The 17872-nt window shown below is 34.4% G+C and overlaps 1 protein-coding gene across 2 annotated transcripts in view; it reads right to left on the bottom strand.

The window, feature by feature from the left end:
• COL14A1 (collagen type XIV alpha 1 chain) overlaps nt 1-17872 on the bottom strand; it is a 240948-nt gene that overhangs the window by 218156 nt on the left and 4920 nt on the right. For both annotated transcript variants that reach the window (XM_024251441.3, XM_024251440.3), the window contains exon 2: nt 376-500. In XM_024251441.3, coding sequence (XP_024107209.3) covers nt 376-463 — 88 coding nt within the window. In that variant the 5' untranslated portion in view covers nt 464-500. The remainder of the gene's footprint in view (nt 1-375; nt 501-17872) is intronic.

Below are 17872 nucleotides of genomic sequence, written 5' to 3'. Positions count from 1 at the left end.
AATACAAAAATTATCTGGGCATGGTGGCTCACACCTGTAGTCCCAGCTACTTGGGAGGCTGAGGCAGGAAAATTGCTTGAACCTTAGAGGCAGAGGTTGCAGTGAGCCAAGACCATACCTGGGCTACAGAGCAAGACTCTGTCTCAAAAAAAAAAAAAAAGAATGACCTATTTAATCAATTGCCACAAAATCACTATGCTCCGTCACTGGTGAGGTTGTAATCCTCATCAAAGATGTGTATATTTCTACACTGCAAACAGTTGGTAAAACTCAGTAAAAGCCAACATATTGTTAGGATAAATAAAATAAAAATGATAATCAGAAACAAGAAGGCTAGAGTCCCAGACCCTACTGATTCTCAAAGTCTTCAATTACCTTGACCTTGGACGATGGTGCAGAAATAAACAATTGCCAAAAAAGGTGGAAGCAACCAGTACCGCATCTTGCGCTGGAAAATCTTCATTTTATTTTCTGCTTTTTACATGGGGTGTAGCAGCCACCTAGAAACAGAGAGAACAGGGATATTTTTGAAAAGGCTGAAAATAAAATATATGTAATCATTTAGGACAGGCAAATAAGCCAACGTGGATTAGTATTGTCAGGAAGTAATTAATTCCCTAGAGCATCGTGCATTTCACTCTAAAATACAAACTGATGAGGAAAAGACTTTTTAGAAGATGCTGTAAATGGAGAGAATGATTTGAAATATTTGGGAGAGAACTTCAGAATATACTTTGTGACTCTTCCCTACAGACATAAATTGCATAGTGAATTTCCCAAGTGGATAAATTTCATAATTTTACCTGAAATTAGCATTATCATCAATCCCAATGTCCTTGCCAGTAATGTATTCCTCCTATATTTGTCACATAAAGTTCACATAAACTCCTGTTGCCTTATATTGCCTACAAAGAACAAATATATAGGATCTTTCTACTGGTGATCCAAGAGAATTTGAAAAACCACTTTGTACTCAGACTTCCCCTCATTGGGTTGAATAACCCCTAATCCTTTCACCTTTTCTCATAGTTCTTCTTTTTTCCTAACATAAGTGAATCTAAAACTCTTCCAAATTGTTCATTTTCATTGGGATATCAATGAAAGAAGAGCTACAAGCAAAAGAGAGAAAGGAAGATAAATGGAAGACAAGAAAACGAAGAAGAAAAGAAGAAAGGGTATAATTATTATGTATCCATAATAATTAATAATAAAAATTTTAACATTATAAAACTTTCAGAAAAAGAAGGGAAAGGAAGGGAAAGGAAGGAGAAAGGGAGAAAGGCAGAAATGGAGGGGAAAAATCAATGAATGTTCTGTATTAATTTAAAAGACCATTCTACAAATTGTAGATTACAATTCTATCACTAGGTCATTACAGAGGAGAAATTCTGAAATCCTTCCCTCAAAGATTAAGAAAATATCTCCAAAGTTTTCTTCTACCCAGGGCATATTTTTTAATTCATTTTTTCATTTATATATTCGTTCATTCATTTCCCAGTATTATCCCACAAAGGATCTGAAGCAACTAAATAATAAACAAAAATAATGGATCAGATAACGGTGCCAAATTTCACATGTAAAATACAGGACTATAGTTAAATTTTAATTTGAGATAAACAGCAAATAATTTTTTAATGTTAGTATGTTCTATGCAATAGTTGAAAAACACTTTTTTAAAAAACTCATTGTTTATCTGGAATTAAAATTTAACTGAGTGTCATATATTTGGTCCAGCAATCCTAGTATAAGGTGAAATTCTGGTGATAAAACAATAAAGTAATGAGTTAAATGAGCACAGAGAAAATGTATCTGGTCCTGTATAGTTGGTAAAGGTAACCATGAATTTGGCTTAAAAATTTATGAATTAGCAGCTAAGCAAGAGGGAAGCATAATAAGCTTTAAAACTTACTATATTTTTAGATTAACTAAAACATATTTTTTCAGGAGATGCATAGCTTTTTCTGATACCGAAAGCTGAGCAGAATTTTTCCCATGGTTCACACCAAAAAGTCATCTTACTTTATTCACCATAAAATGTATTGAGCCCTTGAAGTATGTAAAGACTACTCCAAGTACACATATAAATTCCTTTAATCCTCACAGCAGCTCTTTGAAATACGTACACTTCTAATACATAGTTACAGATGGACAATAACACACAGAGAAGTTGCCCAAGTCACAAAGCTAGTGAGTTCAGGAGCCAGGATTTTAACCACATAGACACCATCAGACATGGTAGAAGCATCTTAGGAAAACGTTTCTACAAGATCAGGCTTCACATCACTTTCTTTCCACTTTAAAAATACCTTGTTCTGCTTACAAAAACAAAGAGTTTTAATAGTGAAAAATTCAGACTACAACAAAGCACAACAAAAAGAATACGCCTTTTGTTATTTTTTCTTGTTCAAGTGTATTCTGATGACAGTAAATGCCCTTTCACAATATATATACATATAGCGGTATCACAACTTATTTACCTACCTTTATTTGGAAATACAGATTGTTTCCAAATTTCCTTTATACATATAACACCACAATGAACATCCTAATTCACATCTCTTTTAATATATGATTTATTTACTTTGGCTAAATTCCCAATTGTGGAACTGCTAGGCAAAACAAGATGCATTGTTTGTTTGTTTGTTTTGAGACAGAGTCTCACTCTTGTCCCCAGGGCTGGAGTGCAACGGTGAGATCTCTGCTCACTGCAACCTTTGCCTCCTGGGTTCAAGCAATTCTCCTGCCTCAGCCTCCCAAGTAGCTGGGATTACAGGCACGTGCCACTCTGCCCGGCTAATTTTTGTATTTTTAGTAGAGACGGGATTTCACCATGTTGCCCATGCTGGTCTCAAACTCCTGACCTCAGGTGATCCACCCGCCTCGGCCTCCCAAAGTGCTGGGATTACAGGCCTGAGCCACCTCACATAGCCCAACATGCATGTTTTTAAGGTTTTTCTAATATAGGTACACAATGCTTTACGGAAAATAACACTGATTTCCACTTCCACCTGCATCTCATATGAGCACCAGGTCACATCACTTCCACCATCACAGAGGTTGTTTTCAATATATTCTGATTTTACAGGTAAAATGGGATTAGCATCTTAATCAGATTTTTCATAACCAGTAAAATGTGACATTTGGTGTTTGTTGGCTATTTAAATTTTTTTAAACAAAATACCTGTTCATGACCTTTACCTACTTTCTTATTGATCTACAATAACTCTTTACATGTTAATTTTAACTCATATATACTTAGTATTTTTCCAGTTTGTTTTTTGCCTGACAATTTCATTTATTGGGTTAAGATTTTTTTTTTAAGTTCAGAAATCTGACTTGATCTTTTTCTTTATGGTTTCTAATTCAGTGTCATGGGTAAAATGGCCTTTCTTACCCCAAAGTATATTTCTAGTTAACTTTTTAGTTCCTATTATTAATGGACTCTTTCCAATACTGTTAACTGATAGATTCATTTTTAATATAGAAAAGATATTGGTTTTATATATTAATGGACCACCATTCTGAATTCTTGCTACCTTCATATTTTTTCAGTTTAATCTCTTGGATTTTCCAAGTTGACAACTGCATTGTTTGCAACCGATGTGTTTTTTCTTACTGTATAGGTTAATAGTTTAAAAACAATTATTTTACTAGGGATGCCTGAAATATTTTACCATTAAGAATATTAATGGTAGTTGAGTTCAGATAGATATGTTATGTTAAACTTTTAAAACTTCTTGTCTTTTTACTAAGAATATTTTTTTCAATCAAGAATGGATGCTGAACCTTGCCTTTATGACAATTCATTCATTGGAATGTCCATATTTCATCTTGACCTCTCAGTGTAATTAACATATTTTGATATGTCTAGTATTAATCTATCTTTGCAATATAGAAATAATTCGTACCTATTAATAGCAATTATTGCTTTTTTAAAACATTAATGTAATTATAATGGCTTTTGCTTTCAGGCCAAGCCATTTTCAAATAGAGATAGTAATGACATATCATTCTTTAAATAAGATTCCATTAATAATGATACTACATTTGAGCTACTGTTTTTTTATATTCTCAAACAACAAGAGAGACAGCTCATGATTGTTTCTGTCCAACTCCTAAGAAACTAATCAAGTGCAAACACTCCTTGTTATATGCTTATCATTTATCAAAATGTGTTAAGCTTTAAATTCCTATAATTTTCTCTTCTATAGATATATGTCTCCAGTGGCAACAATAAAAACACATCAATTGAAGTTACCTAATTGTAAATCAAAACTAGGTATGACTGATTACAGGACCCAAAAGAATATTAATTCTTCTTGAGGAATAAGAATGACAGTACTATTCTAGGTGTCATTTACCTCCAAATGGAAGAATATGAGTATTTTAAAAAGTATTATTACAATGATATTTTAAGTCACATTACATTTATCTAGTATCTCCATACTATTACCATTTCGAGATCTTTGATAATGGAATGTCCAGATAAAATTCCCACCATGACAGGGATTATACCTAGCACAGTACAAGTTATCTCTTAGTTTACAAAGCTTGGAGACTCTGACACCCTTGAATGCTTTAAAAAATACTCCACATTGCTTATTTAAATCCCAAGTTTTTTTCTGTTTGTTTTTGTTTTTTGAGACAGAGTCTCGCTCTGTCACCCAGGCTGGAGTGCAGTGGTACGATCTTGGCCCACTGCAACCTCTGCCTCCTGGGTTCAAGCAATTCTCCTGCCTCAGCCTCCCAAGTAGCTGGGATTACAGGCATGTGCCACCAGGCCCAGCCAATTTTTTTTTTTTTTTTTTAACAGAGACAGGGTTTCACCATGTTGGCCAGGCTGGTCCCAAACTCCTGACCTTGTGATCCACCCACCTCGGCCTCCCAAAGTGCTGGGTTTACAGGCGTGAGCCACCGTGCCTGGCCAATCCCAAGTATTTTTTAATTGCCGTTATGCTACTTCCCCCAGTCCTGGAAGCTGTTCTTTTGAGAGATACTGCACTAGTCTGTTCTTTGAAACTACATCTTAATCTGGTAAGGCATATGCCAATCAGGCTTTAGACTGGAGCTAGGCCTGAAGATTTTCAAACAATCCTGTTTGCATCCTTTCAGTCTGGAGAGTGTGAAGGAAAAACGGTATCAAGTGGGATGTTGGGTTCTGTAACTCCTATAATCATTCAATTCTGTGAATAGAATGAGTGGCGTAGATTAATACAGCTTTCAGGTAGTAGCTTTAAGTGCAAAAGCCTCTGATGAATGCAGCAAAGCATAGTTACATAAACTTTCAAAGTAATATGACTCACGTAGTTAAATCTCTGATACTTGGGTTTTATTTCAAAATAATACGGTATATCTAAAGGAATAAATTAATTATATTTCCTGCAAGCAACCATTCATAAAAAAATTTTTGACAACTAAGCTTTTTTTAAATATCCAATCACAGTCTAGTACACAACTCTTTCGTGTTGCCAATAAAAGGGAGATCCATATACTTTGATCATTATACAAATATTCAAGTTAAGGTCCTGCAATAAAAATTAAAGAATGTACTGATTTGTGCTTAGGGTCCAAAATATATCTTCCCCTACCGGCCTACCACCAAAATGCTAATTAGTAAAGAATGTTTTCTTAGATTAACAAATTCACATACTGGAAATTCCTTAAAATTCCTAATGGAATAGGCAGTACATTCAGTGTATATGCTAAAAGAATAGTCAACATATTAAGTGACTACCATCTACATAGCATTATAGCCTGGATTAATTTGTCAGGACACAGAAGACATTGGGAAAACGGTTAGTAAATGTTGATGAACTATAGGAGGAAAAGCCCCAGGGTATACATAGAACCCTAACCCTACAAAGTCAAGTAAAACAAGATTAGTGGATTATCCAAACGAGTATAAGCAGCTCTTCTGTAGACAGATGGCATGAGTGCAGGGGAATTTGAAAAGATATGGCAGCAGACTTCAGCCCTATCAAATCAAAACATTCAGTAAATCTGCCAGTCACACAGATAGCTGTCCACCACACCCAAAGAAACATATTGCAGCAGAATCACTCAACTCCAATGAAATATTCCAAGATTTCCTTCTCCAAACATTATAACCAGAGGTTTCAATCAGAACAAAGCAAGGAAAAGAAAGGTAAAAAACAGGCCACATTTGTCTTTTTGGAGAAAAAAAATTTCCTTTTCAGATCGGGAGACTTACATTAGATATCCCTGGCCAGGTGTGGTAGCTCACACCTGTAATCCTAGAATTTTGGGAGGCCAAGGCAGGAAGATTGCTTGAGCCCAAGAGTTTGAGACCAGCCTGAGCAACTCAGTGAGACTCTGACTCTACAAAAATAAAAATTAAAATTAAATTAAAAAATGTTAAAAGATATCCCATAATACTGTTTTAATGTAGGAGAAAAAGTTGCCTTTCTCCTGTGTTAAAGAGGACCTTTTTCTATTGTGAAAGGCCACAATCAAATAGCCTTTCTCTGTTCTCATCAAAGCAGTTCCTGCATCCAAGCGTTTTGAAGCAATACTTAACATGTAATACTGGAGGTTAATCTGCATCTCATGTACTTTTTAACTAACTAAATAAATGCTATGCTAGTCTTGGCAACTTTTTTTGGAAACTGGGCATTATTTATATGGAAAAAGCATTGTAACCATAGCTTGTCTTTAAAATTCTTTTTTTCTTTTCTTTTCTTTGTTTTTTGTTTTTTGTTGGTTTGTTTGTTTGTTTTGGTTTTTTTTTTTTTTTTTTTTGAGACAGGGTCTGCTTCTGTCACCCAAGCTGGGCTGCAGTGGTGAGATTATGGCTCACAACAGCCTCAATCTGCTGGACTCAAGTGATTCTCCCACCTCAGCCTTCCAAGTAGCTGGACTATAGGCATGTGCCACCACACTTTGCTGATTTTTTAAAAATTTTTTGTAGAAATGTGGTCTCCTCATCTTGTGCAGGCTAGTCTCGAACTCCTGGGCTCAAGCAACTCCCCCGTCTCAGACTCTCAAAATGCTGGGATTATAGGCATGAGCCACTGTACCCAGCATAAATTCTTCTTTAGTTGTTGCTTATTTTAAGTTAGGATGAGCAATACCACATTGGGAGAAGTGAAATTTCAGTTTTCCCAAGCTTTTCTGCCAAGTCCCCAAACTTTTGGACATAAAGTAAGGGCAAGAAAAATCCCAATCCTATTAAAGTGCCATGAGATATTTTAACATTTACCAAAATGTCAAAGCCTAATTTGTTAAAACTTTGCCCCAAAGCCTGCACAAATCAAATAACTCTGCATTGATTTTTTGCTCTTGTTTAAAAACGTCATGTTAGAAATGGCTACTTAGTTCTCTATTCAGAAGGTATAAGCCAAATTTATGGAAAGTTGATAATGTTTAATACAAGTGCTCTTAAAACACTGTCATAATTTTACCATCAGTAACATAAAACTAGGCCCATAAGTGCTAATTTGCCCTTCCACTCATATGTTTGTTTTATTTAATCTCGTTTGTCCAGATAAGTTTAATAAGGAGCAAAGGCCCAAAGTGTAAGCATTAAGCAATGCTTACAGGCATCCACAAAATTCCCAGACTAACATACAGCCAATTTTATCAAAATTCCTTAAATATTTATCCTAACGTTTTCGTAAACCACACACACTCACTCTGTCTCTCTCACGCTGAGATTTATACACATACATACACACAAACCTTGGATAATATTGTATTCAATCGTTGGTGACTTACAGAAAATAAACCATAAACTTAAACGAAATTCTTGTTAGTTATTTGATATACCATATATCCAGCAACTCCATGCCCTGAGAGAGACTGTTATTTATAGTATTAAATGTTCATTTCAACAATCATTTATTAAGAGTCCTACTATATAACCAAAGCACTGTCCTTGATAATAAGGTACAAAACTTTGTACCATATCTTCCCCTTGGTAGCTCACTTAAAGTTAATTGAAAAAAAAAGATTAATTGAAAAGTGAACCTTAGGTGAGCTCACTTACAATTTACTTGAAAAGCAAGATCGCCAGCAATCATATTGCAAAACTGAATGAAATAAGTATGAAACAGAACAGAAAGGTAGCACAGGTGGTGGTATGAATAGAAAATTGTGAGTGAGGAAGCCACTTGTGGTGATAATTTGCTATATATAAGTCCTTGGCTAGCTGGTTTAACCACTCTCTGTTCTTTATCAATGAAATGTGTGAGATAATATCTATCTTTTATTTTTTAATTCATTAATTTATTGTTGTTGTTATTTTGATTTGGGTTTTTTTTAGGATCTCTCTCTGTCACCCAGGCTGGAGTGCAGTGGCATGAACATGGTCCACTGCATGCCTGAACTCCTAAACTCAAGAGATCCTCCTGCCTCAGCCTCCTGAGTAGCTGGGACTACAGTCCCATGCCACCTCACTTGGCAAGTTTTTTTTATTTTTTTTTTTATAGAGACAGGATCTCACTTTGTTGCCTAGGCTGGTCTTGGACTCCTGGGCTCCAGCAACCCTCCCACCTCCGCCTCCCAGTGCCAAGATTATAGGCACGAGCCACCACACTTGGCTATGTCTACCTTTTAAGGTGATTGTGATATTTTAGTTAATTTACTTAGAACACAGATAACTCTCAAAAATTTCTAATTAGTAGCATGTTCGCAACATGTTGAAAGAACAAAAAAGGAAAGGAGAATCATAATGAATTTTCTACTTCAGCAGATGCTAAAAAAGGAAGGAGAATCAAGAAGCCTTTATCTCTTCTATCACATTAAGGTTGTGGGACTAACTTGGCAAAAAAGTTTAGGCAAAAACTGAATATCCAGATACTGACAGAGGCAACAGTTATTTGCAAGAGTGAACCAGTTTAGACTTTTCAAAATACATTTCTAGCCATTTTTATCATTCTCCAGATGATAGCACTATATAGGTTTGAAATGATCAACCATATGAAGACACGGGCAACCTGACTTGAGTAATTCACAGGCTTAGAAAAAGACTCAGCAGTTACAGTTGACAAGTTCAGGCAAAGAAGACTTGAAAGAAATGGTGACATTTAAGCATATTTTATACCAAAGAAAAATAAGAATCAGAGACACATAACAGAAGTTTTCATATATTAGAAGAGTTTTATGTAGAAGATAAAACAGTATTATTTTGCATAGCTTCTGAAAACAGAACTCTAATCAGTTGGGATGCTCCCAACCCACAGGAGTTCTGTAACAGCTCTAACAATTAGAAGCATTTCTTCTCTATCACTAGAAATTCTAGGGCAGAAGCTAGCTAAGTTTTACCCATAAGAGATGTTATCAAAGGGTTTCCTGAATTTGGGGGCAAGGGAACTGGATAAAATGATCTCTAGGATGTCTTCCTCAACTCCACATTTTATATATATGTTAATATCTACTTTATAGAAAGAGAATTTTACAGTCAATTGATGATCTAGGTCACACATTTTTGTAGATTAAAAAAGAAACCAAAAAAAACCAACAAAAGAAATAGGCTTAATGTATCATCCAGTGTGTTGGCTTTGAGGGTATTCCTCCTTATTTCTTCTCACTATTGAAATACTACCCTCCTCACATCCAGAATCATAAAAGAAGAATTTTCAAGATTAGCTAATGAGATCTACTTAAAAAGTACTGGAGGAAGTGAGCAATTATTACACTTATGTGTTAGCATCATGACATAGGAGGAAAAAACTCTAAATTAGGAATAAAGAAGACCTAGTTTTGTTACTATTAGTTTGGTGGTTAGCTTTTTTCTCTCTGAGGGAACTCCCCACTATGCATGGCATGGTGATCAGAAATCAGGGGGAAAGCTGCTGTCTTACTGGTATAAAGCATCAGGGAACAGAATTCAGGAATACTAGAGAAACTAGATATTGAGAAGGGAAATGTGAGAATGGAATGAGACACAATGTGGGGGCAGGGGGAGCAAAATCTGCATAAAACTGCCCTCAAATCCTGGACATTTCAGAATGATAAAGATCACTTAATTAGGAAAAATTAATCATAAATATGTATGAATTTAATAATGGAGTTTCAAAATACATAAAGCAAAAACTAATAGGACTAAAGAAATAAGCAATAAGAAAAGTTGAAGATTTCAGCACTCCTCAAGAACTGGTTGAACAATTAGACAATATATTGGTACATAGATGTGAACAACTCTATCAAGTAGTTGATATTTATTGAGCATTACATCCAACAACTGCAAAAATATACATTTTTTAAGTGTACCAGTAAAATTTAACAAAATAGGCCATATTCTGCACCATAAAATAAAACTCCATAAATTTCAAAACACTGAAAACATATAGAGCATGTTTTCTAAAAATAGATTTAAATTAGAAATGAATAATAGGCTGGGTATGGTGACTCACACCCATAATCCCAGCATTTTGGGAGGTCAAGATGTGAAAGATGGCTTGAGCCCAGCAGTTTGAGACAACTGGGCAACACAGAAAGACCTCATCTAATTAAATAAAATGAATAATAATAAAATATCTTTATAAATTCAAAATATTTGAAAATTAAACAATATGCTTCTAAATAATCAATGGGTCAAAGATGAAATCACAATGGAACTTTTTAAATGTTTGAAAGGGAATGAAAATAAAGGTACAATTTGTGAAAATTTGTGGAATACAGCCAAAGAATTAGAGATAAACTTATAGGTTTAAACATTGATATAAAAAAGAAAGATTTAAAATCAATGATCTAATTTTTTACCTAAAGAAGCTAGAAAAAGAAGAGCAAACTGAATCCAAATTAAGTTGAAGGAAGTGATTAATAAAGATAAAAGCAAATACTAAAGAAATAGAAAACATTAGTAGAAATTAACAAAACCAATATTTGCTTCTTTGAAATATTAATAAAATTTAAAAACCTTTAGGAAGTGTGATCAAGGAACAAAGATTGAAACACAATTAACAATACCAGGAATAACAGAGGATATAATTATCTACTTCACAAACTAAAAAACAATTAAAAAGGAAAAATACAAATAACTTTTTGCCAACAATCCCAACAATTTAGCTTACTTGGAAATAAACTACTGAAATACTCAACTTGTTAAAACAGACACACGAAGAAATAGAAAACCCAAATAGCCCTATATCTATTAAAGAGATTAAATTTGTTCTTAAAAAATATTTCCACAGGGAAAATTACAGTCCCAGATGGCTTCACTAGCAAATTCTATGAAATATTTAAGGAAAGTATAATACCAATCCTACACAAACTCTTCCTGAAAGCACAGGTGAAGGCTAGCATAACCTTTTTTTTTTTTTTTTTTTTTTTTTTGAGACAGACTCTCGCTGTCACACAGGCTGGAGTGCAGTGGTGCAATCTTGGCTCACTGCAACCTCCTACTGGGTTCAAGCAATTCTCCTGTCTCAGCCTCCCAAAGAGCTGGGACTACAGGAGCTTGCCACCACACATGGCTAATTTTTGGATTTTTGGTAGAGACGGGGTTTCACCATGTTGCCCAGCCTGGTCTCGAACACCTGGCCTCAAGTGATCTGCCCACCTCAGCTTCCCAAAGTGCTGGTATTACAGGCATGAGCCACCACACCCAGCCCTAACATAACCTTTTTATCAAAACTAGACAGCATCACTAAAAATAAAAATCACAGAATAACCCTCATGAACATAGATATAAAAATCTTTCACAAAATATTATCAAATAGCATTTAACAATGTAAAAAATAATAATAATGATGACCAAGTAGAGTTTATTACAGGAATGTAATATTGGTTTAATATTTTTAAATCATTTAGCATGTTTAGTATGTTTCTTCCCTCAGGGAGAAAAAGGCTAACCATCAAGGTAATATCCACTAATCATTTAGCATGACATTTTATACATATATATGTAGTGTGTGTATGTGTGTGCATGTAATCTAAATAGAAGGACAAAAAGTATTTCACAAAATTCAATACACATTCAGGATTTTAAAGAAACTCAGCAAACTAAAAATAGAAAGGAACTTCTTCAATCTAATAAAGGGCATCAATGAAAACTCCATAGCTAGTATCACACTGAATGGTAAAATATTGAATGCTTTTCTCCTAAGATCAAGAATAAAATAGGGATGTTAACTATTACTAGTTCCACTCAACACTGTACTAGAGGTCCTAGCCAGTGCAATCAGGCAAGAAAAAGAAAGAAAAGGCAGAAAGAATGGGAAGGAAGAAGTAAACTGACTCTATTCACAATCAACAGGATTGTTTACCAGAAAATTCTAAGGAATCTACCAAAAACAAAACCCTACTTGAACTAATAATTTAGAAAGACTGACAGACAAGATCAGTAGGCAAAAAATCAATTGTATTCTTATATAATAGCAGAAAATAAATAAAAAGGAAAAATTTTTAAATTTATTTACAATGACATCAAAAACATAAAATAGTTAGAAATTAATATGACATGCAAGGCCTCTATACTCTTCAGAATACAAAAATACAAAAGTGTATTACTGACAGAAATGAAAGAAAGCCTAAATACAGCAGTGCACCATGTTCATGGGTTAAAAAAAAAAAAGTATTCTGTTAGAATGTCTTTAAGATAATCTATAGATTCAAAGCAATTTTAATCAAAATCTCAAAAAAGTCATGGACAAATATACTCTAAGACAGTTTGCTAAAAGCAAAACTGCTGGTTATAAGCTATGCTTATTCCTTTTAAAAAGTATTAATGGGTTGGGCACGGGGCTCACACCTGTAATCCAGCACTTTGGGAGGCCAAGGCAGGCAGAACACCTGAGGTTGGGAGTTTGAGACCAGCCTGACCAATATGGTGACACCCCATCTCTACTAAAAATACAAAAATTAGACAGGCTGTGGTGGTGCGCTTCTGTAATCCCAGCTATTCAGGAAGCTGAGGTGGGAGAATCAGTTGAACCTAGGAGGTGGAGGTTTCAGTGAGCCAAGATTGTGCCACTGCACTCCAGCCTGGACAACAGAGGGAGACACTGTCTCAAAAAGAAAAAAAAAGTATTAATGCATATTGCCAAATTGTTCTCCAAAGAGATTATGCCAGTTTATATACCACCAAAAGTATATGTGTCTATTTTTCCATAAACTCGCTGGCTCTGATATTTGCAAATTCTTTCATGTATGAAAAAATTGTAGTTCGACATATAACATCACCGTGGCTAAAATTATGACTGTACATCTTTCATTTACTTAAGCTGTCTTTTGTACAGTGAACTCTCTAGCATATCCTTGGTCATTTTTCTATAGGATTGTTCATCTTTTTGTGTGTGTGTGTGATGGAATCTCACTTACTCTGTCACCCAAGCTGGAGTGCAGTGGTGCAATCTTGGCTCGCTGCAATTTCCACCTCTCAGGTTCAAGCAGCTCTCATGCCTCAGCCTCCCAAATAGCTGGGATTACAGGCGTGCACCACCATACCCAACTGTTTTTTGTATTTTTAGTAGAAACAGGGTTTCGCCATGTTGGCCAGGCTGGTCTCGAACTCCTGACCTCAAGTGATCTGACTTCCTCAGCCTCCCAAAGTGCTGGGATTACAAGCATGAGCCACCACACTCAGCTAGGAGTGTTCATCTTTTTATGAGAAATTTTTGTATTTAATATGTGGCTCCTTTTCCATCATATATGATAAAATACGTTGCCCAATATTTATTTTTTTTCTTTTTTATCTCCTATGGTTTATGACACGCATATAGGTCTCTTTCTCCTTTGGAATTACAGCATTTTCCTATATTTTCTTTTAGTATTCTTACATTTTCAATTTTTAAATTGAAATCTTTGATCATCTAAAACTTATTTTGATGTAAATGAAAAAGTTTTAACTTTTATTCTCCATGTCTATCCAATTAGTGCCATACCACTTATAGAATAATTTACCTTTTGCTCACAGGTTAGCAATGCTATATTTTATTTTCAAATCTATTGATTTTCTATTTATGTGTGACTATTAAGTAATTGTAAATATCAAAACTCTATAATATGTTTTAATATTTTCTTTTAAGTTTTCTTTCTGATTATGTTTGACTAGGTACCAAAAATTCCTCAAAATTGGGATCGTGTTAAATTAGTAGACCGATTTAGCTAGATTGACTTTTTTAATATAATAGTCCTTCTTTACATCAAAAAAGAATATATTCTTTGTTTATTCAAGTCAGTCATCTTCATTTCTTCATGAGCACTTTAAAGAGTTATATAAATTTGACATTTTGAGTTTATTTCTACATATTATATACATATATGTTTTATTTCCTGTGTTAATGGATTTTTCTTAATCACTTTTAAACAAATTGTTTCTTAATTATAGTAAAGCCATTTTATTTTTATATTAATTTTGTAACCTACCTTGAATAGTTTAACATTTTTTCAGTCTTAAAGTTTGTAATAATTGATTTCCTTGATTTTTTCTGTAGATGATATCTTTCTTCTTACCTTCCAAATTTTATGTTTTTCATTTCTTTCCCTTTTCTTATTACTTTGGCTACTATCTCCAGAATATTTATCCTGGAAATTTTGTCTTGTTCTTATTTTTAATAGCAATGCTTCTTTGGCATGACTTTGATTTTGAAGACATGTGGCTAGACAGACTGTTAGAGAAGACAAACACAAATATACTGATATAAATGTATCATGTTTAGTAAATTTCCATCTGTGTAAACTTTATTGAGCTATTAATCTGAAATAAAATGTTAAATTATTGTAGTAGTTATGCAGAAGATCCTCTAACTTTTTTCTTTTAACTTTTTAATATGACAATTATATTAATCCATTTTCTAATACTAAACTTACCTGTAAAATTTGAGCCCAACTTGATCATTGTGAATTATTCTTTTGGGTTCTATTTACTAATATGCTATTCATATCAATAAGTACATCACTATTAGTGAAATTAATCTGTAGCTTTTCTTTTTTATTATGCTGTGTCAAGTTTTGATATCAGTATTATTTTTTCTGGTTTTATAAAAAATAACTTAGAATTTTTTCTTCTTTCTCTATACTGTACTTTGGAACAGTTATAATAGCACGGTATTTTTATTTTTTTACATTTTCATTAGCATTCAATTGCAAAATCATGGGGAGAGTTCAGTACTCTTGGAGAGGTTACTTTTTAACAACTTTTTCAACATGTTTGTGCCTAATGTTTTATTCATAATTCCTGTACAATAAAAAATCAGTTTTAGTAATTTGTACTTTGTTTAAAAATAACTCATTTCATATCATTAAAATAAGAATACTGCCCAAAACACAGCCTGGGTGACAGAACAAGACTCTGTTTCAAAGAGAAAAAAAAGAACACTACCCAAAACAATATCCAGGTTCAATGTTATTCCTACCAAACTACCAATATCATTTTTCACAGAAATAGAAAAAAAAATTATAAACAAAACCAAAAAAGAGCCTCAATAGCCAAAGCAATTCTAAGCAAAAAGAACAAAACTGGAGGCACAAATTATCCAACTTCAAACTCTACTACAAGGCTACAGTAACCAAAAAAGCATGGTACTGGTACAAAAACAAACACACAGAAAACGGAACAGGTTAGAAAACACAGAAATAAAGTCACACACCTACAACCACCTGATCTTCAACAACATCAACAAAAACAAGCAATGGGGAAAGGACTCCCTCTTCAATAAATGGTGTTGGAATAGCTGGCTAGCTGTATGCAGAAGAATGAAATGGGACTCCTACCTTTCACCATATATGAAAATTAACTCAAGATAGATTAAAGGCTTAAATGTAAGATCTAACATTATAAAAAATCCTAGAAGAAAACCTAGCAAATACCAGCTGGGCACAGTGGCTCATGCCTGTATCCCAGCACTTTGGGAGGCCAAAGCGGGTGGATCATGAGGTCAGGAGATCAAGACCATCCTGGCTAACACAGTGAAACCTCGTCTCTACTAAAAATATAAAAAATTAGCTGGGCATGGTGGCACGTGCCTGTAATCCCAGCTACTAGGGAGGCTGGGGCAGGAGAGTCGCCTGAACCCAGGAGGCAGAGGTTGCAGTGAGCTGAGATAGCGCCACTGCACTCCAGCCTTGGTGACAGAGAGTGACTCTGTCTCAAAAAAAAAATAAATAAATAAATAAAGGAAGAAAAAAGGAAGAAAACCTAGCAAATACCATTCCAGACACAGGCTTTGGCAGTGAATTTATGACTAAGTCCTCAAAAGTAACTGCAACAGAAACAAAAATTGACAAGTGGGATCTAATTAAACTAAAGAGCTTCTGAATAGCAAAAGAAACTATCAAGAGAGTAAATAGACAATCTACAGAATAGGAGAAAGTATTTGCAAAGTATGGACCCAACAAAGGTCTAATATCCAGAATCTATAATGAACTTAAATTATTCAAAAAGTAAAAAACAAATAACCCTATTAAAAAGGTAGGCAAAGGGCATGAGCGGGTATTTCTCAAAAGAAGACATACAAGCAGCCAACAAACATGAAAAAATGCTCCACATTGCTAATCATCAGAAAGATGCAAATCAAAACCACAATGAGATACTATCTCACACCAATCAGAATGGCTATCATTAAAAAGTCAAAAAAAAAAAACAGATTTGCAGAGAAAAGGAAATGCTTACACTGTTGGTAGGAATGTAAATTGGTTCAGCCACTGTGGAAAGCAGTTTGGAGATTTCACAAAGAACTTAAAAAACTACCGTTCAACTCAGTAATCCCACTAATGGATATATACCCAAAGGAATATAAATAATTCTACCAAAAAGACACATGCACTCGTATGTTCATCACAGCACTATTCACAATAACAAAGACATGAAATCAACCTAGATGCTCATCAATGGTGGACTGGATAAAGAAAACGTGGTACATATACACCATGGAATACTACACAGCCATAACAAAGAACAAAATCATGTCCTTTGCAGCAACATGGATGCAGCTGGAGGCCATTATCCTAAGTGAATTAACAGAGGAACAGAAAACCAAGTACCACATATTCTCACTTATAAGTAGGAGCTAAACAGTACACATGGACATAAAGATGAGAAAACAGACAGTGGGGACTAATAGCGAGGGAAGAAAAAAAAGGGGGTGAGGGTTGAAGAACTACCTTTTGGGTACTATGCTCACTACCTGGGTGATGGGATCATTCATACCCTAAACTTCAGCATTACACATATACCTATGTCATAAACCTGTTCTTGTATCCCCAAACTTAAAATAAAAGTTGGAAAAAAAATCCATTTCATCCAGGCTTTCTAATTTATTGGCATATTTTTATTTTAATTACCATTCAATTCTTTTAATTTTCTCCAAGTTAGTGATTGTTTCCATTTTACATTTATTTCCTTGTACACTTAGGCTTTCTTTACTTTGCTTTTTAGAAGACAAAAAGCTGAATAAGATTCACAGTGATTTTTGTTTAAGAAAGAAATATCAAATGGAAGGGGAAAGCAACAGTAAAGTAGGAATAAGGGAAGGAAGAAGAAAAGGGAAAATGATGAAGAGGAAGAAGGTAAGGAGGCAGAGGAAACAAAGAAAAAATAAGGGGAAAAGAGAAAAGAAAATAGTATAAAGGGAGAAAGGATCCAAGATGACCTCTCTGGCCAATTGTGGGCCAATGTTGCCTAGATTGGTGCTACCCAAAGTAGCTGGTCTATGAACTGTTACTGGTCCTCAATGAGATAAGAAGCTTATGCCAATATGCAAGTCTATGTATTGTTTTGCTTCCTTCATCAGAAAAGCTTTGCTACGAAAAATAATGATAATCTCAGTTGAACTAACAGTGTGCTTGGTGAACAGTGTGCTTATTGACATATTTTATTTACATCATCGTGTAGTTTTTGTCTTATCAGAGGCAGGTAACAGTTTGTGGATGGGCACCAACTAGCAGTAGCACCAAACTTGATCCTTCACCA

Source organism: Pongo abelii, chromosome 7, assembly GCF_028885655.2.
Source record: "Pongo abelii isolate AG06213 chromosome 7, NHGRI_mPonAbe1-v2.0_pri, whole genome shotgun sequence".
In the NCBI taxonomy this organism is placed as follows: Eukaryota; Metazoa; Chordata; class Mammalia; order Primates; family Hominidae; genus Pongo; species Pongo abelii.
Note: the sequence above shows the minus strand (reverse complement) of the source record. Positions and strands in the feature narration are given on the sequence as shown.